Source organism: Miniopterus schreibersii (genome assembly GCF_964146895.1).
Source record: "Miniopterus schreibersii genome assembly, chromosome: 4".
In the NCBI taxonomy this organism is placed as follows: Eukaryota; Metazoa; Chordata; class Mammalia; order Chiroptera; family Miniopteridae; genus Miniopterus; species Miniopterus schreibersii.
Window position 1 is genome coordinate 24,061,270 of NC_138105.1, and position 20,195 is coordinate 24,081,464.

A 20,195-nucleotide genomic window follows, 5' to 3' on the forward strand; every position below is an offset into this window, starting at 1 on the left:
AGAAACTGTTCCCCACTCTCCAAAGGGCTAGATGGTGGTGTGCTGAGAATAATGTTCCTGTATTTATCTCGAAGCACTTTTTAATTGTTGGAATCTATTTTTAAAAGTCATCATCTGACTTCCGCCTCTGGCAACAGGGAAGATAAATATGTTTTAAATCCTTTTAAGCGTAGATGTGCTGGTAAGAAAAATACTAAATACTTGAGAGGCTTAAAAAGCAAGTGAAATCAGGAACCCAGAGAAGTGAAGTAACTGTGGAGCTGTCTTTCCTTTGAGGCCTTTTGTCAGCTTTGGTTTGCATTCCTTGCATAATTCAGGGCACCAAGGACAAATCCCAAGGTCCTCTGAAGGTGGAAATATTTGGAAAATTTTTCCCACACCCCATATAAACCTGGGACCCCCAAAGGGTTATATCTGCAATGGCAGGACGAACAAGAAAGATACCCATGCAGGCCTCTGGTGCTGCAAGACCTGTCACTGAGTAGAGAGGGAGAAAGTCCCCTGACAATGTATAGCCATGTGCTGATCTCCATAAGGAATGGTAGCTCAGATGCAAACTGCCTGGGTGGACTGAAAAATCTTGAATGAAATATTTGGTTTAACCCAGAATGGTGGAGTCCTTGGGTGCCTGATACAATCAAGATGATCCCATCTTCAAACTATGCCTTGAAAATTTTTCACAGATAAATTTTCAGGAAATGTGAGATCATTTTTAAAAATCTCAAAACACCACGGGGAAAGCACGATGTGAGATCCAGCATAACCTATAAATAGCAAAATGATGCAGAATATAAAAGACATATGTTTAATATTTTTTAAAAGAATGATAATATCACTGAAAATCAAAAGATTATACAAATGGCCAATCACCTTTGTGAAGGACTTAATAGAACTTCCAGAAATAAAAAGTCAAAGTTAAAAAGTCAGTGGGAAAGTGTAGGAATAGATCAGAAAAAGCTGAAGAGGGAATTTAGGAGCTGGAAAATGAATCTGAAAAAAGTTACAAGGGATAACCAAACATGGGAAATGTGAAAGACATAAGAGATATCAAGATAGAATGAGAACTTGCAACATATGTCTAATCAGACTAGTACCTGAGGGAAAAAAGAGAGTGAGAGAGCCCTGGCCTGGGGCTCAGTTGGTTGGAATGTCATCCTGTACACCAAAAGGTTGTGGGTTCGATTCCCAGTCAGGGCACATATAGGAGACAACTGATGGATGTTTCTCTCTCTCTCTCTCAAAATCAATAAAAACATATCCTCCGGTGAGGATTTTAAAAAGAGAGAGAGAAATAATGGAGCAGAAATAATATTTAATGCAAGATAACTGTGAGCTTTCACAAATTGATGAAAAGCAAGAATCCCCACTTCCAGGAAGCCCAATGAATTATAAGCAGAATAAATGCAAAGAAATGTGCATATTTATATCAGAGAAACTGCAGAAAACCAAAGAGAAGAGCTTAAACTTATCCAAAGAGAAAAGATGAATCACCTGCAAAGGAATGGAAAGCTGTCTGCTGATATCTCAACAGTAGAAACCAAACAACTGGGTGTGATACAGTGTTGATTGAGAGGAAAAACCTGTAAACAGAGAATTAATTACACAACCTAAATAACTCTTTAAAATGAGGGGAAAATGGATATTTTAGACACACATAACTAAGAGAATTTGGTGCATAAGAAGGAACTGTGGGGAAGGAATAAAGATAGAATTAATATATACTATTGTCAGGCATTTAGGTCAAGAGAGGAGTGATTGGAGCTCCTATGCTCTGAGGTTCCTCATGTGGAGGGTGAAAGTATTGGTGAACTTTAGTTATACATTTAAAATTTTTAAATTTTAGACAGTAGAATAATAAAAAGTATATTTAATTTTTATATGAGTAGAAAAAAAGGTGAAGCATTTGATTCAAAATAAGGAAACAAAAGAAAGAGAACCATAGAAAAGGGCACTAAAGAATTTAATGTAGACCAAATAAATAATAATATGTGCACACAGTGGACACTGTAGGTGAAAAGGAATGACACAGATATGCGCAAAGACGTGGAGGAAACAAAGCAGTGTAAGAGCAAATGAAGTAAGTCTTACACTGTGACTCCTTTTATGTTTATATAATGCTCAGACACACGTAAACCGAACGATATATTGTGTAGAAATACAAAGATGAGCTCAGACTGCAAAGCAAAGCAAACAATCAGCCCAAATCCGGGGGAGCGGTTACCTCTGAGGGAAGGGAGGGGAGAGGGGTTGGAAAGCAGGGGCGCCTCCAAATGCATGAAGCGGGCCCCTCCCCAAAGGAGCGCCACCTGAGGCCACAGCCGCTCCCCCGCTGGGAGGCCAGCAAGTGTATAAGTATTCTTTCATAGCTTCTCATTATTTAACAAGAATAATTTATAGTTATTTGGATTTGATTTTTATGTGGTGTGAAATAGCGTTCCAATGTCATTTTATTGGAAATGACATTGGATAGCTAGTCATTTATCAAATGACTATCATTTTCCCAATGCAGTGGTCACTCTTGTCATATATCAAATTTTCATATATAGTGGGATTCGTTTCTGGGTCCTCTCTTTTTTCCTGTCAGATCTACACTGATTTGTCTAATTCCTAGGTCAGTATCTTATTGATGTGGTCACAGCAGCTTTCTGGTTTGATGTCCTGATGTCTGGTATCGCGCATCTCCCTTCACTATCCTTTCTCTTATTTTTCTTGGTTATTTGGGGGAACTTACTCATCCACGTGAATTTCTTAAGGTCACCTTATCCAATTTCAGAAGGATTTCCTTAAATTTATAAATTTATGGTATCGCATTCCCACCCAAGAATAAGAAATGTCTTTGCATTTGTTCAAGTTTTATTTTATGACCTTCAGTAAGGTTTTATAGTCTTTTTCACATTGGTCCTGTGGCTTCCTTGTTAAATTTATTCATAAATATTTTATGGGTTTTGCCATTATTATGAGTGGAATATTTTACCTTTTCCATTTCTAAATATTTATTGCTAATGAGGAGAAGAATGATTAATTTTGGCATATCTACCATCTGTCCAATCACCTCATCATAATTCTCTTCCGATTTTAACATTTCTCACCCGTCTCTTCACAGTATCTGTAAACTGTGTTCTAAGTACACAGACACACAACAAGTAAGAAAAGATAGCTGTTAGTTGCCTTTTCCGAATTTTTGCTGATTATTTCATTTTCTTGTGTTATTACCCTTCCTTTTAAAATAAAAAATGGTGATGGCAGGTGTCCCTGGCTGGCTCCTGATTTTCATTGAAACAGTGGTTGGCCATTTACAATGACATATTTAAGGAGTTTTTCCTCCTTTCCTTTTTCCTTAACATTTTAATTGGAAATAACTACTGCATTTTAGGGCTTTTTATTTCTATTTTTGCTCCGGGTTTAGAGATATGTCCTCTGCGTGATCTTGGGGGCCACTAATTTGATCCTCAACAGGGACCATTCTCTCCTTAAATTCCTCTGATTTTCTTTTTGGTTCAAAACTCAGGGTTTTCTTGGAAACCCTTTTTGCTACACGCCCTTCTAGAGTTTTGATGCTTTGTTGTCCCTGTTGACATGGTCACCCTCCTCCCCCAGCAGCTCGAATTCTGGTCGTCCTTCCCCACTCCGGAGGCTGGACGCCCCCCTGTGGATGGTTATTGTCTCCTGCCTGCCCCTGGGGCTCAAGGTCAGACCCTGAGGCAATATGAGGCAGTAGCGGCCCCTCAGATGCTGCCTGAGAGGGGCACGGCCCACAGAAAGCCCCTACTGTCTGGCCGGCGTGTGCTCTCCTGGTCCCAGAGGTGGAGCAGACGCAGCCCACCCAAGAAAGCCGCCGCCCCTGAGCCTTGGGCCCACCTGCCAGAGGCCTCCGATGCTCAGGCCTCAGGTGAGCCAGAGGGCGGGAGCTGAGAATAAGAGAAATGAAATGATCTATCTGATACTGTGGCCAAGCTTTGTTTTGATGTCATCCAGTGCATAGTTTTAGGGCTGCTAACCTCATTGAGAGGAAAGGGTAGATCTTTGAGAGGAGAAATTGACACCCTTCTGATTAGAAAATACTAAATTCTCTGTGCTAATATTAGATGTTGTAATTGAGCTTCATTTTTTTCTTCTTTAAAAGAATTATCAAGGAGAAGAGCGTGTATTGTCCCTGGTTGTGAGACACATCTATGACAAGGGATCTGCCAGGAACTGACCTAAGGGGCAGCACTTGTCCAGCAGGCAAAGGGCCCTAGAAGGATGTAGCATCCCCTCGGTGCTCGTAAGTCTAGAGTGTGAAGTGCTGGGGAGCATCACCGTGGCTCACCCTGAGCATCTCCACAATAATCCTTGAAATAATTGGAGGCAGCCTGCGGTGTCATGGCCTTGAATCATTAGTCGGTGGAGAAGCAGGGAAGAGCCCATGTAATGAGGCATCAGCGGGAGAGTGAAGACCCATTGAGAGCAGCAACATCTGGCTCCCTCAGCTCCAAGACGCAGGGGGCCCCGAGGAGCTAGAGAAAGCGACAAGGGAGCTTGGTTCCAGGAGGAAAGATGAGGGCTCTGGTGACAGAGGAGAAGACAGATGCAAACTGCAGAGGCTTTAGGCAAAGAACGGGAACTTGGGGATAGGAATGGTTTTGGAGGAAGTGCTCTAAAACAAAACCATTTTGTAAGAGACACTCTCCCAAAGGCAAAAAGCCTATTGTGCTTCACATTTTTATGCAGCTTTTCTTCCCACGAAGGTCTCGGAAATAACCCTTCAGAAGCCAGTGAGCTAACCTAACGGGGCAAACAGAGGTAAAAAAAGAACCGAAGAGCTTATTGTCATTTTATTATAACCAGAAGACATGCAAGCTAGAGCACAGGCTTTTATAAACATCCTAATCCACAGGCGTGAGGTTATTTTTCCATCTCGAGGAATCTCTATGCAGCCCCCTCATATAAGGAAACTGAAGCTCACATGGGAAAGGGACCTGCTTTGGCAGAACTCAGGCAGAACCCAGGCCTGTGCTCTCCCCAGTGCTTTCCACCATCTCCACTCTTGTACCGCACAGCGTCTCACCATGTCTGTTTCTTTAAAACCATCATTTCTGACTACTCAGACCTCTAGTCTTCCATCGTGGGTCACTGGAGTGTCTTTGCCAGGTTCACTCTTTCTCCCGGCATCTTTCACAGCCCCCTCTGTGCCAGGCCCTGTGCTGAGCTCTGAACATAAGAAGTCAAACCTGGTCCTTGTCCTGAAACCACAGAGGCCACCCAGCCCCAGCCCCGGGGCCCTGAGTGACTGTGAAGTCGGGCTGCTGCGGGCCCTGCCCCAGGGCCTGCTGTTCTGTCTGAGCAGCCGGCCGAGCAGGGGATCCCCACTTTGCAGTGACAAGTGCTGAGTGCTGCCAAGCAGCCGGGAAAACCTCCAGGCCGTCAGCCTGGTTTAAGTGGAGTATGCCTGTGGGAGGCCTCGGGGAGAAAGCTCTAGGAGTCGTGTGTCAGGTGGCTGTACTGTCATCACAGTGTAGAGGGGGAAATGGCATAGCAGAGCAAAGGGCGCCCAGGAGGAAGAGAAACACCGGGACCTGACCGCAGTAAGCAGGCCTGAGGCATCTGCGGGCACTGGGGCCGTGTGTGGGCCGCCTGTGGAACTGCGCCCCGGGCTTGCCTGGCAGATCAGGGCCCCGCTGACTGCCTGGCACCACCCGAGGTGCTGAGTGGAACCCGCAGAGTTTGGGCTGCGAGTCAGTTCTGGTCACTTTGCTTTGAGAATGTGTCATTTCAGACGCCCTCAACTCAGAAGCTGGGCGGGGTCTACCTGGTGAAGCAAATGCCCGAAGCAGGGGAGACTGCAAGGGAAGCGTTTCTTTGCAATGTCCTGAAGTACGCTATTTCAAGTCTGCCTTTTAAAACCAGTCCACACTTCCAGTACAACCATGCTCGGCTTTTCATTCAGGCAGGCCTTCTGAAGACTGACCAGCCCACTGTGGACACTCGCGTCAGTGAAACCAAGCGGCTTATCTTTCAGTCCTATGTATTCAACCCTACTATTGAGCGCTTACTGTGTGCCCAGTTCCTGATGTGAACTACCTTGTTCAATCCTCAGAGCAATCCTATAAGCAGCAAACCATTGTTCTTCTCATGTTTAAATTAGAGGGAAAAGTGGGTAGAGGACGTGCCTGGGTCACAAAGCTAACAAGGGCCAGGAGTCAGTACAGAGGTTTAACCGTGTGTTACTTGACACCCAGCTGCCCGTATGTGAAGCCGGGATGAGTTCTGACGCAGCTCGCACGGTGGGGAAGCAGTCCTGTGTGGTCAGCTCACACAGGCTGGCTCCACCGCGTGCCTCTCGCACATGAGAGTTCTTGTCTGTCTCAGCAAAACTTAGCTCAGTGGTTTGGGGCCTCATTTCCTCCCTTCTGGGGTCTTTCAGTAAGGCTGGGGGCTCCAAAGGAAGGAGGTGCCCCAGGGAGGGGGAAAGGATGACAGTCCTTGGCAGCCTACTCAGATGACATCTGTCACTATAGGCACTTTGTGTATTGAGAAAATTATCCAAAACCTGAGAATAAGGCAAAGGGGGGAGTGGAGGGATGGCAAGTGTCATACTGGAGCATTGTTGCACAGACTCACCCAAGGGTCATGTATTGTCTGGGCTAGGGGGTTGCATCTTTGTTCAACTCACTGTTTACTGCTGATTAAAGGCTCAGACTAGGCAGTTACATATTAACTTCTAGATTTGTTTCCAGTAAAGATGCAAACTATTTCTTTCTGATGGAAAAATGACCCCAAAGGTTATGGTGTTCTTGCCATGGAGGTCGTTAACTGGTTGTGTGTCTCATGTAACCATCTCATCCACCCCCATAGATCTCTTCCACTTCTCCTGCGGGTCCCCTCATTAGTAAGTCAGATAAGTCTTTAACTCAGGCTCACTTTATATTCCCCTGGGAGTCATGGTTTTACATTTTTGAAAAGTATATTAGGCACTTATGTTCATCCGCAATCAGAAATACACCACCAAAAGCCCTGCCCGGGGAGTCGGGCAGCATGCAGGAACCTCGTTTGTGCTCTGGTTTGATCCACAGGTGGTCAGATACAAACCCCTGAGGCAGAGCTGAGAGCCTACCAACAGGTTAAAGGTCTTCCTTCCCTCTCGACATTACAGGCATTTCTGACTTTGACTTAGTGATTTGTTTGGAAGCCGGTTTGTCAGACTTCAGTTCAGGACCTGTGAGCAACGCACATGACACCTTACGTTACCTCCCAGTGATGAGTAACCGTATGTTTCTGTTAAGCTTTGGGACCTGGAGAATTTGGTCAGGATTTTCAGAGCTGGTCAAAATTCTGCTTTCATGAAGCACATGATTGCCTTGGTTTGGGCTCTGTTCTGTGGCCACCGGGAGAACATCACATCTGCTGAGCAGTCACCTAAAAAATTTCAGGGAAAAAGGTAGGGGAGGGGACCAGGAGACTGAAGCTGAGAGACATTATAATGGAGGGCAGGGTGGCCAGGTGTCTGTGCGTGACAAGGAGTGGGTTTGGGTCTGGGATGTTCAAAGATCCAAGCACAGCTTCCTCCTGTCACACTGTAAACCTCCAGGCCTCAGAGAAGTAGCTTAATTGGCCTCCAAGCTGCACATTCTTGAGGTATGTGAGCAGCAGAGATCCGGTAGGCCAGGCATGCTGATGGGGGAAATATCCTAACATTGGAGAAGCTCAATCTATGGACATCTGGACCCTCCTGGCATGAGTTCCTTGAGGCAGAGGCCCTGTCCCCAGCTGAGCAGATGATCCCAAGTCTGAGTGCTTTAGAGTAAGACTGACTTAAATCTAGACTCTACCTCCTACAGCCTACTTGCTATCTGACCATAAGCAGGTTACTTCTTGATTCAAATTTCCAAATTTGTAAAATGGGTGTATTATATGCCTCAGTGAGGCCAGTGTGTTTACTTCACAGACTGTAAATGAAGATCAGATGAGCCTGCGTATGTATCTAAGTGTTGGGTGTGGTGCCTGGCCCGGCAAGCCTCAGTCCACAGCAGTTACCTTAAGCACAGCCCTCTCTGGCTGGGTGCTAGGATGCACTTCTCCCTGGGAGGGACCACACATTTTCTTCCCAGCACGTAAGTGTGAATGAGACTTTACAGAGCAGAAATGGACCTGGACAGCCCCAGCACCCAGAGCACCCAGAGGGTGTGAAGGTTCCCACCAGGGTAACCAGTGGTGAGAGCCCAGGAGGGCTGCTCTCCTCCCCACCTGCAGCCTGGGAGGTGCCAGAGCCTTTTGGCCTGTGGGAGTGTTTGAGGACAAGCCTCTCCAGCCAGGAGTAGGGACAGAACCCCCCTCCAACACGCAGCTCCCAGGGGCCGACAAAGGCTTCCAGGGAACCAGAGTCACCCCGCTTACTCAAGGGTACAGTGTGGCAAGGCAGAGACTCTGCCTCTGCAGTCACAGCTCCCCACAGACTGGGTCTGCCTGGTGGGGTCTGCCTCTGAACAGGACTTCACAGGCCAAGCCTCTTCCTGTGCCAGCCCCTTGCTCTGCTGCACATGGGCTCTAGGGCCCCAGGCTGCTCCGCTCTCCTCTATCTCCAGGCTCTGCCCCTGACTTTCAGGTCTCAGGACAAATCTCACCTCTTCCATGAGGCGTCCCTGACCTCCAGGTGAAAACTAGCCCACTCGGCCCCTGTTTATTTCCTTCCTGGCATTCACCACAACCCACATGTGTCTTTTTATTTGTTTTCCTCTTCACACTCTTATATGTCTCTACACTGCCATGTAAGTGTCCTGAGGCACTATGTGTGCCTTATGCATTTACGTCCCACTGTTCTCAACCTGTGTTAGGCCTCACTGAGTATGCAGCCACCTTAGAGCCAAGAAGTCAGCTCACTGTGGCTTTGGGGGGGGGGGGCAGTCCTTTGCTGGGGTCCGAGGGCCTGGAGGGGGCCTACGTAGTACTGCTGACTGAGACCTGGAGTGGGGACCTCCCAAGGCCATGTAAGGGGAGAGGCTCTCCTCAGTAGTCAAGCCGAGGACAGGTTCTCAGACAGAAATGGTGCACTGGGCAAGTACCCTGGCAGACAATTAGTATTCCAGGGTGGAAAGCCGACGGGCCTCCTCTCCTGTGCAGTTCAGGGCACAGTCCCTGAGAGGGGACCTTGCGTTGGCTCACTGTGCCAGCGAGCCAGTTAGGAACTGTCTGGGCTCTGGTGTGGTCAGCGGCGAGAGAGGTTCCCTGCTCCGCCGCATGTGCCGGGTCCCGCCACTGGGGTGGCACAGGCACGGCGTGGGCGTGGCTAACCTCCAGCGCCTCCACCTGCGCTCCCAGCCGCCGGCCCAGGACCCGACGCTCGAACGGAGAATCCGCACCTGAATCACAGAGGGAGCTTTAGCCCCGACGGGTACGAAGGGACCTACTTCTCGTGCCCCCATAACTTTCATGTGACAATTCCCATTTCTGACCGTGTTCGGTAAATTTAATTAGTGTTGAAAAGCAGCTTATTTGGTACGCTGATCAGTTTCTAACTTGGGTAAACGGCTTTCCTGATGACTGTAAATTAAACGCGTTGTATCTTTTCCATGCATCGTGGTTGTCCGCATAAGCACCGGCAGCTGCTGGCGGTCTCACTTGATCGCCTCTCCCATTACTGTTTTATCATTGTCCTGGCAGGAGTGGGGCGCTCATCCTGGTTGGGTAACAAGGAGGAAGTGGTGACAAGGGGCTTGTTTAATGAGGAAGCCACGGCTCGGCAGCGTGTCTCTGGCAGACGGGACCCCAGGCCTGTCCCTGTGTGAGGCGTTCCCAGCTTGTCTCCGGCCTATTGTCCGCAGACTGGGAAGCGGCAGGTGCAAGACTTTAAAGCTGCTTTTACGTTAATTGCAATAATTAGGAATCAATTGTTTGCCAACAGCTGATTCCCCCGTCTGAGAGAACCTGAGTGTTTTGACAACTTCCACGAGCCCGGATAGGTAACACGAAGGTAACACCGAGGCCTCAGTCACACCTGCAAGCAAATCAAACGTGGGCACTAGAGGCACCACACACACGCTGCTCTTCAGGGGTGTTCATTGCGATCGCACAGGCGTGTGTTTCTAAGGAGAAAGGGTGGGGGAGAGGGGGTTCTTCCCCATCCGAAGTGAGCTGGCTTTCTGTTGACTGCCTGAGCTGGATTTGGTGGTCTCTGAAGCCCCTTCCTTCCCTGCTGCTCCAGACTCTAGTCTCCCTGCCCCCAGAAGGCCCACCTCCAAGGACACGTGTCCTCTTCATGCCGCCATCCTTCCAGCTTCCCTCCTGCCCCCACTTGGAGAAGGCAAGGGGAGATGCACCCCTCAAAAGGTCACTGCACACAGGACCCTCCCCACCCTCTCCATCTCAGCCTGGGGTCTGAGCAGCGGCAAAATCTGAGTCAAGATCAGCTTTTAAAACTGTTGTGTCTCTTAAAACCTGAGTGTACAGGAGCCCTGTGAGGACAAAGGTCCTGCCCCTGTGGGGTCTCCTGAGGCCAGAGAGTGCAGCAGACACTATGGGGCAAGAGGATTCAGAGAGGGGCACTTGGATATGATGTGGCAGGAAATGGACCCCGGGGGTGAGTTGGAGCCGATTTAGGAGTAAAGAGCGCAGTCTGGGTGGGCGGCACAGCCAGAGCAAAAGAGACCAGCAGCTCAGAAACTTTGGCTCTGTTTTTTTATCCAAACAGGGGAATTAGTGGGTGCTCTTCCCATTGCACACGGAGGTTTATTAAAATGGTGATACATTTGCAACACTTGGTGTCCTGGCGCTGTGTTGGGAAGGAAACAAATGCTGATATTTTTACAGCTGTGTTAGTTTTTCTAGCAGCCGAGAGCGCTTTCCAGGGTAACCTATTTTCCAGAAATCAGGCTCATTAAACAGAGTTGGTGACAAAGCAGCCACAAATACCATGGGTGGGGGCCTCCAGCCCAGAGCCGCCCTCCGCCTGTCAACCTTGACGGGAAGGCATGCACTGTGGCTGCTGAAGGCCACGGAGCCTTCACTGTGACATGCGAGCAATTAGCAGAGTGGATAAAGGACATTCACGTGCCCGCTTAGGATCTGCACTTTTACACTGCTTGGAGATATTCTGACCTTCTAGTTTATTCTGATTCAAGAAAACGTCAATATTTCTTAGCTTGCCAAGGCTGGAGGAATTTAAATGAGTTATTGAATCAAGCAGTTAATCTACCGATAACTAATTCTTTTCCTTTCAAATCTATAATGATGAAAAGTAGGCTTAACGAAAAAACGAGAAAAGGAAGGTTCTTTTTTTCCCTTAGACATTTTAATCCCATGGGATAGACGCTGGGGCTGGAAGCGCAGTCTCGAGTGCCAGGGCCATTCTGTTTCACTGAGTATTTTGAAGATTTAATTAAAACTTAAAAGCAGAGACTTCTGTGGCCATGAAACCTAAATTCACATTTTAATTATTTGTATTTTGATATCCCTTTATAATTCTCAATGTCCTGTCTGTTGCCATTAATGCCACGTGCCACTCAGCCAGTTTCCTGGGCTCCTGTGACAGAGTGATGCTGGTGGTAGATGCTCGCTTGGCCTTTCGCTAAGTGTCCCCTTTTAGTGTAAGGACAATATCCAACCTGCCCACTTTGCTCTCTGGGCTCTGGGCATCACTGGGCTCTGGGCATGTGTTGAGTACAGGGGACACCCAGCAACGTCACAGGGAGGAGACCTGAAGCAACACAGCAACTGCCATTTCCAGGTTCTTAGGCTTCTTGCCCGTGGCTGCAGCTCTGTGCTAGGCAGTGATGACGCGTGTCCCGGAGAACTATATTCTCCCCAGGGGAAAAGGTCACCCTCTGGCCTCCCTGCCTCGACTGCCCTCCCCACTCCCATCCTGACACTTAGAATAGCACTTCCTCCTTCCTCTACACCTCCTCCCTAGATTCCGCAGCGGCTCCCCAGTGCCTAGCATATCAGACCGAAATTTCTCTGCTTGGCTTTCTTAGTCTCCTGAAACCATACCTTGTTGCCCTTTACTGACCCACCCCTCACGCCCTGCGCAAAGCTCCTCCTCACCTCCGGTCTCCTCCCTGCAGTGCGGTTATGGGAGCTTGACTCAAGCCCTCTACGTCTCTTGGAAAGCCCACCTGCTCTCAGTCGGCAGGGCCCATTGGCACTTTGCCACCTCCGTGTAGCCCCCATTTACTTCTCCCTCTCAGGTGGGCGGGGCTCATGTCTGAGATGTTTGGTATGAGCCAGCCATAAAAACCAAGCTCTACAGTACAAGACACTGCTCTTGGCACCCAAGGCCACCTCCTGTTGGAGGGCAGGGACTCCCTTGGGCACTGCGAGCCCCCCGGCCTCTGCCTCACAGGTAAATGGATCCTCTGCTCACCAGGACTTGAAAGAGCCACAAAGGAAGCCCAGGACCCCACCCAAGTGCCTGTGGCTGACCCTCTGCGTCTGTTTGCCTGGCAGGGCTCTCGGACCACGAAGGGCTGCCGGCCTCCTGCGGGAAGAAGCTGTGCAGCCGCGGGAGCAGATGCGCGCTCAGCAGGGAGACGGGGGAGCCCGAATGCCGGTGCCTGGAGGCCTGCAAACCCAGCTATGTGCCCGTGTGCGGCTCAGATGGAAGGTTTTATGAAAACCACTGTGAGCTCTACCGAGCCGCTTGCCTGCTGGAGAGGAAGATCGCCATTGTCCGCAGCAAGGACTGCTTCCTTAAAGGTAGGGAGACGGCTCCGTGCCCCTCTGACTTGGGGTTTGGGGATGGTTCTTCTAATGCTCGTCTAACCACTGACCCAGGTACACTGAGTTTATAGGTTAAAATGTAAAGGCAATAGAGAGAGGCGAAGGCTGGAACCGTCACAGCCAGGCAGCAGTGGCATTTTGGAGGTGCAGGTTCTGTTGTGGCCACCTGCCGCCAGAGAGCAGGATCCACAGAGGCCCAGCGATGCCTGGCTGCTGTGGGACACAAAGGAACCAGGCCACAGGGCAGTGCCCAGGCCTCTCACACATGGGCCCTACCCAGGTGGTGATAGGACCTACATTTACCCTCTGGACAGTCTCATGAATCGGGATCATGCTGTGCATAGAATGTGGCCAGGTGGACACCAGCACAGTGGGTCCCAGCATGGCAGGCTCTCAAACTCTGGTCTGGAGTGGTCACTGATGGAACAGCACTCCATGTCTGGCCTGGCCAGGACACCCCTGAGCAAGACAGGAAGGCCCTGAATGGACAGCAGAACGTGTCCGTGGAGTTGAGACCAAAGGGTTCATGCTCTGTGCTGGGGCTGAGTCAGAAGAGAAGGGCGGTGGCAGGTCCCACTGGCAGGTTAGAGCCTCCAGGGCAGGCCCTATGGCTCTTCACACCCGGTCCATTCTCAGCACCTGGCGCTGTGCCTTGCACCAAGCAGACACTCAATGGCTCACAGATGCTGGAAGATGTGAGAGTTAGAATGCAAATGCCCGGCGAATGGTACTTCCCCCAGCCTGTAGAAATGTTTGTGGACCTGAAACCAAATGGCCACACATGAATAAGTTAGGAAATATGAGCAGGCAGAAGCAACGTGTGGACAGGTGGGAGCGTGGGGGACATCGGAGGAGGGAGAGCCCACGTGGGGTTGCATGAGGGCAGAGAACTGCCTGGGGGTGGAGGTTAGGGAGGGGAAGAGGAGGCTTGGGACTGAGCCCCACCAGTGCCTGCAACACTGACAGCAAAGGGCTTCTGAGTGGGTGGAACTGCAGGGGGCGCACTCTAACCCGGCCCAAGCCCAGGATGTGTGACAGGCACATTTCAGGGTGGAGCACAGGCCTGTGGCTCTTGCAGCCTCTGCCCATGCCACCTGCAATCACATGAAGGACAAACTTCCCACCCTCACCCACGGGCTGTGGCAGCAGGGAGCCCTGGAGCACTCTGGGCTCTGCAAAGTCAAGTTTATCCTCTGATGAGAACAGTCTTGGACACTTTCATGGCTGTGCTTATGACGCTAATGCTGAGGTGCTTCAGAAATCATGAGGCACATTATGGAAACGAGACCAAAATGAGCCCAGGAAAAATGTCCCTTGTCTGGGAGCACTGCCCCTCCGCTCGCCTGCAGAGTCCCCAGCAGCTCTGAGCTCTAAAACACTTGACCAGTTGCTCCAGCTTTATTGGCCGTGTTGAATTTTATAGACTGATGTTCCGTTCTCCAGTTTCCAATATCCCCCAAATTGCATCTTTCTGAAGGTTTTTATTTCTGCTTCAGAGTAAGCACAGCCTCCCTCAGCATCGGTTATTCAAACAGCATTTCTCATTTCATGCGAGGGGAAAACAGCCACTACAAAACCCAGGAGGGATGGGGGGCAGGGCAAGCAGATTAGGCTTCTGTTTCATGCTGATTGACTTTATCCACCAAATCCTTCTGATTTGTTGAGTTTTTCACAGATTTTCTGAGTCCCCACCCAGGCGGTATGGCAGGGCCAGTGTCCCAAAGCTCCTTTTCAGTGGAGAACAGTACCTGTGAGGCCCCCGGGGGTCGCAGTCTGGCTCTGCCACATCCCAGGTGTGGCCTTGACTGCCTGACTCCACCTCTCTGGGCCTTTTCTCAGCTGTAAAAGGGGGCTATCGGCAGTACCCACCTAGTCTGTGGGTAAAAATACATAAGATGCTCACAAAAACCACTGAACATGTGAGGGACGTACAGGTATTGGTATTAATGACACCTATTGTCATCGTGTCTAATCCAGTGTGGCCTGAGGCCTAGAGCAGGGAGAGGGATGAACTGTGCAGGATCCCCAGAGGCAGAAACAAGGGCTCTGCCCAACAGGGTTTGGGGAATATATCTGGGCCCTGATGGCTTTATGGTAGCTGGAAGGTGGGTGTGGAAGGCACTGAGAGCCGGCCTGATGCTGTCCTGAGATGCCCTTTCTGCAGGTTTGACCCTAGGGTTGGGCCCATGGAGAAGCCGTCACAGCCTCAGGCTCAGGGTCAGCTCCAGACCCTGGTAGGTGGGGACCGAGAGGGTGTCTTGGAAGAAAGGAGGGTATAAAGGACAGCTTCCTTCAGTGCCCACCCCAAGATGGCAGTGCAGTATTTAATACCATCTTGAGCTCCTCGATGATCATTTGTCCTTTGTCGCAAATTTCCAGGGAGTTATTGATATTGGAAACTTAAAAACACCTTTTTCCCCCCATGCAAATATAACTTCTAAAATCATGTCCTACCAGACATTACAAAGATAAGTTATGACTTTATTCTCTGGGGTTTTATCTGTCTCCAGAAGTCCTTACAGGAGGGGGCGAGGGAGGCGGAGTGTGCTATGGAGAGGGAGGGGTTCGCCTGGGCACCGCGTGGGGACACAGGGCTTCGCCGCGCTGCAAGGGAGGACAGGCAGCCTTCTCAGCCCCATTTGCAAGAGAACTTCTGGTAGCACATTCCAGTTGCCATGGCAATGGGGTGCCTTATGAACTTGGAATGAAATATCACATCACTTAAGGATTATTAGCATCTGAGAAAATCAAGAGTGAACTCAAAATCATCACTTTGCAACCCAGACACCAGCCCCCCTGAAGTCCCAAGAGGGTCTCTTGCTGAAAATCAGGGGTTCGGAGGCTGTGAGGCGTGGTATCCCTTTCTTCTTGTGGCAAAATAGAGTCACAATTGTCCCCCGCCCCAAAGACCACCAGAGAATACCAAAATGGTGGGTGGAATTCTCTGTAATTTTCACTTCTTGTAGAGTTTGTTTTAAAAGTTATCTTGTGACATGGGTTCCTATTTGTGTACTAGTTACGTTTTTTTAAATTATTTTTCTGACTCGGTTTTGAATTCACGCTTTATCTCCCACGCTGTTTGAGAAGAGATTGCCTTTCAGCAATCACTCACCACGCCAGGGTTGTATTATCCCAGATGATACAATGTCATAGCCGGGCAGTTTTCCAAACAAACCATGAAATTATTGAAGAAAGGAGCCTGTTAGGGGTTCTGTTCTAAATGGACCTCAAGCGTCTCATCCTACATGCTGTTCGTAGGTACTTCAGAGGAGAGTTTCCAGGCTCATGAAATAAGAGGAGATAATTTCCCTTTTTTTTTTTTTTTTTTAATTAACTATCTTATAGGCTCACTAACAAATCTTTTGTTAAGTGTTACTGAACATGGGAGTAAAAACCCAACCTTTTGTTGCAGGTTAGCAGAGCAGCTAGATCGTGCTGCCAAAGAGACTTCTTTTTAATTTTCTTGTTGTTGTTACTTTGAGGCTTGTTGCTTTAGGGACATAAATGAAGTCCCAGGCTTCCAGGGCATTCCCACACTTCCCGTGAGTGACCTCTCCTGCTGCAGACTCAGCTTCCCAAGGTGTGTGAGATCCTGTCACAGGGCCCTGCCGCAGCAGGAGTCACAGGGGATGGGGTTTCACTCTGTTGGAGCAGGTCCCTGCAGCAGGGAGGTGCTGGGGCCTGAGGGAGCACCATGGGGGCGGAGGGGCCGTGGGGCTCAGGCTCAAGGGCACCAGCTCTAGATCCATCATGGGCCCATACGACACCTCCTTGGATGAGGCACGTAAGCTCTCTGTGCCTCACTACCTCATCTGTAAAATGGGAATGGCAATCATATCAAGAAGCCATGACCAGCATGTAGTGAGCACTCCTCTCTAAGCGGAATCGACAGCGCTCGGGTTAATGGCACTGTCATTGCAAACATCAGGGCACATTCGAGGGACAGATGCAAAAGGCTGAAGGACCCCTGCCCACATGCGACAATGCCATATACCAGCTAAGGGTCGGGGTGGTGGGTACTCCAGGGAACCAACCAGGTGAGAGGACATTTCGCCCTCACGCTTATTTAACGGACGACTGGACACTGACCAAACTTCAATCTCCTTCTCCAACGGCCTTGCTTTTTGAAAGAGATGTAACGAGTCACCCAAGCTCACCTAGCAAGTCAGCAGAGAACAGAGAACCAAGACCTCCTGATTCCAGGTCTAGAGGAGGTTTCCAGAGTGAATGAAAGGCTCTCAGGAACTGTCAGCCAAGCCTGAGGAGGGGGCTGTCTGCCTGACATGAGAAGGGAATGTCTAGGGAAGGAGCTGGAGAAGAGACATTCGAGGTGCCTCTCGAAGGGTGAGAGATGGCATCCTAGGCGCAGGCGGGAGGTGCCTGCAGACCCAGGGATGAGCCAGTGCTTAGAAGGCAGAGCCTACAGGGCAGGGCGCAGCTGGGGACGAATGCAGACGGGTGGGTGAGGGCCAGCTGAGAAAGGCCTGTGTGCCAAGCCAGGTACTGTGGACTCAAGCTGACTGGGTGTCAGATAAGCTACTCCAGCAGCCCCATTTCCCAGACAGGGACCTTGAGGCCCGGAGAGCACTAAGCAGCCCCTGCCCCATGGCACACAGGTGCTGCCACTGCAGCCCCCCCTTCCCAGTCGCCCCCAGCTTTGCGGCTGTTTGTCCAGCAAGGCGCGCTCACAGCAGATGCGATGGCTTCCCTTTTCCTCGGAGGCCTCCTGGTGTGCAGGGAGGGCCGAGGAGCCATGGTGGGTGGGAGAGGCTTCGTGGCTGCTGGGCTGGGGTCCCTGCTCTCCATGTCAGCGTGAAGCGCAGCCGGAGACTTCTCCTGGAAAGCTGGCTGACATCCCAAACTCACAGAGCCTCCAGCAATCAGAACGCCAGGCCCCTTTCTCCCCTCTAAGGAAAGAGTAACTCAGGATCCCCCAGAGCTGCTGGAAGAGCCCAGGGACAAAACAGCAGATCCCTCCTGCCTGGTCTGGCTTCTCGGCACTGGCCCCCACCCTCAAACCCTTTCTCCTGTTTCCATTTTCTTCCAATTGTCCTTCCGCTCCTGGTTCCACCCACATTCTGTCCAGAGGCCACTGCTGCTCCCCCAGCCCTTGCAAAGGAATCTGTCTGTACCCAGTGCCCTTCATGGCCTTCACTTTGAGCTCCACAGAAAAGGGTCTAGCCTTCCTTCACCAAGCCACCCAGCTTCAGAGACATTATTGAATGTCCGCTGGGACCAAGGCTGTGCAGGACCTGAGGATACAGTATGATCAGGATGCCAAGCTGACCTCATGGAATTGACAAGTCCCCAGCACCCCGCTCCCCAGGCCCTCATGCAGGAGCTGCTCTAGCCAGACACCCCCAACACCTCAAGGGCCACTGGGAGTCTTCATGGACTGTCTCCTGTCTTGCAGCCGGGCCTGCCCTGCAGGTTCAGCTGGCACCCATGCAACCAGCTGCGAGCGACTGAATTGCAAGTTCACCAGCAGCCCCCTCAGCACAGCAGCCTCGGAGCTCGGTCCTCCCATTTATAGTATCTGCTCCCAGGATCAAGAAACACAACTTAAAACAAACATGTGTATTCTTTAGATATTTCCTCTAGGTTTTATGCAACAAAATGTCTTGGTGGAGCGCCCTGCAAATGTGGGAGAATGTTATCAGTTTAGCACGTGTGGTGAGCTTCACAGAGCCGCTGTACTTGGGATGAATTAATTACATCCCAGTAATTAAAAAGTGCTAATAAGTTATTGAGCTGAGGAAGTCTCACGCTGCATTGATTTCACGTACGGAAACAAGCTGGAGCCTCTGCGGCGCCCCCCGCCAGTGTTTCTGTTCTTCCCTGGCACCTCCTCAGCTCCGACCCCTCGGCTTCTCACAGGCTCAGGCTCTCTCATCCTCAAGCTTAGTCCCAGGGTCCCTCTAGCTGCCGTTTCACCTCTGCCCTTCCCTTCTTTCCCAGGCCCCCAAAGCGTCACCTGCCCTGGCTGCTTCCACTTCCCAGCTCCCTCTGCACACTGCCCAACATGGTCTTCGGCCGGCTCCTATCCCCATTAAGATCATGCTCTCACCCTGGCCAGTGTGGCTCAGTTGGTTAGAGCGTTGTCCCCTACAACAAAAGGTTACAGGTTCAGTTCCCAGTTGGGGCTCGTGCAGGAGGCAACCAATTGATGTTTCTCTCTCTCTCCCTAAAAAAGAAATTAAAAAAAAAATAAAAAATCACCGTCTCCTTCCCAGTGCCAAGTCTAGGTGGACCAGGCAGGAAGGATCACCTCAGTGGCATCTGTCAATCTTCTGGCAGCCCCCTCCCATGGCTTCCAAGGTTTAGCCCCATCCTCTGACTTCACAGGTCCCTCCTTCCCCAGGAGCTTTACATTTTTATTTTTCTATTAAAGTAAAGTCGGCATACAGTATTATACTAATTTCAGGTGTATAACGCAGTGATTCGACATTTATATACCTTACAGAGTGATCACCACTCTAAGTCACCATGCAAAAGTTACAACAGTGTTATCGACTATATTCCTTGTGCTAAATATACACTGCGTCTCTGTGGCTTATTAATTTTCCATAAGGAAGTTTGTACTTTTTACACCCCGTGCCTTTTCACCCATCCCCCACCCCTTCTGGTCATCATTCGTTTGTTCCTTGCTTCTGTGAGTCTGTTTTTGTTTTGTATTTTTAGATTCTATATACAAATGAAATCATACAGTATTTGACTTCCTCTGACTTCTGTCACCCACCAGTAGCTCTCTGCACATGGATTCTCCCAGGGGCCCTCCTTGGCCCTCTTCTCCTTCCATTCCGCCCCCTCCCATGGTCCCAGCCATGCCTCACATGCAGATAAGACCCAGCTGTACCTTCATCCCTGAGCTCCCCTCCGTGTCTCCAGCTGCCTGCCCAGACCCACCCCCAAAGGCCCACAAGCACCTCAGATTCAGTGTCCCCCAAGCGAACTCACCACCTCCGGCTCCCTCTGCCCTGATACCTTTTCTTCCACACACAGCGTCTGTCTCAGTGGTGGCAGCAACCCCCCCACCCCGAGAAACTGGCATCTTCCTTGGTCCTCCTTGCAGCAGAGCCCCAACTCCAAACCCCTGCCAAGTTCGCTTCCTTCTCATTTCTTCATTCTCCCGCTCTCTTCTCCACCCCTTCTGCCACATCCATCCATCCCACGGCCATCTCTCACCTGGATGGCCTCTGTGACCCCCGAGCTATCCTCCCAGCTCCTGATCGGATAAATCTTCAAATGCACCTTCCAGATGGCTTAGGATTGAGCTTTCCGAGACATAACTTTGACCATGGTGCTCCCCTGCTTGAAACCTTCTGTCTACTCGCTCAGCAAACACGTATCTCCTATGAGTCAGGTCTGTTCTGGGCACTGGGGATACAGCGGTGTACAAAGCACACAGACTTCCTGCGCTCTGGCATGCAGTGTCTTATGGGCGAGACTAAATAGGAGATAAAGTGTGTTAAGTGGTAACAAATGACACGGGAAGAATAAAGTCA

The 20,195-nt window shown here is 50.1% G+C and overlaps 1 protein-coding gene across 1 annotated transcript in view; it reads left to right on the plus strand.

The window, feature by feature from the left end:
• FSTL4 (follistatin like 4) overlaps positions 1-20,195 on the plus strand; it is a 358,676-nt gene that overhangs the window by 166,524 nt on the left and 171,957 nt on the right. Inside the window, exon 4 of the mRNA XM_081136080.1 lies at positions 12,418-12,666. Within this exon, the coding sequence (XP_080992206.1) occupies positions 12,418-12,666 (249 nt within the window). The remainder of the gene's footprint in view (positions 1-12,417; positions 12,667-20,195) is intronic.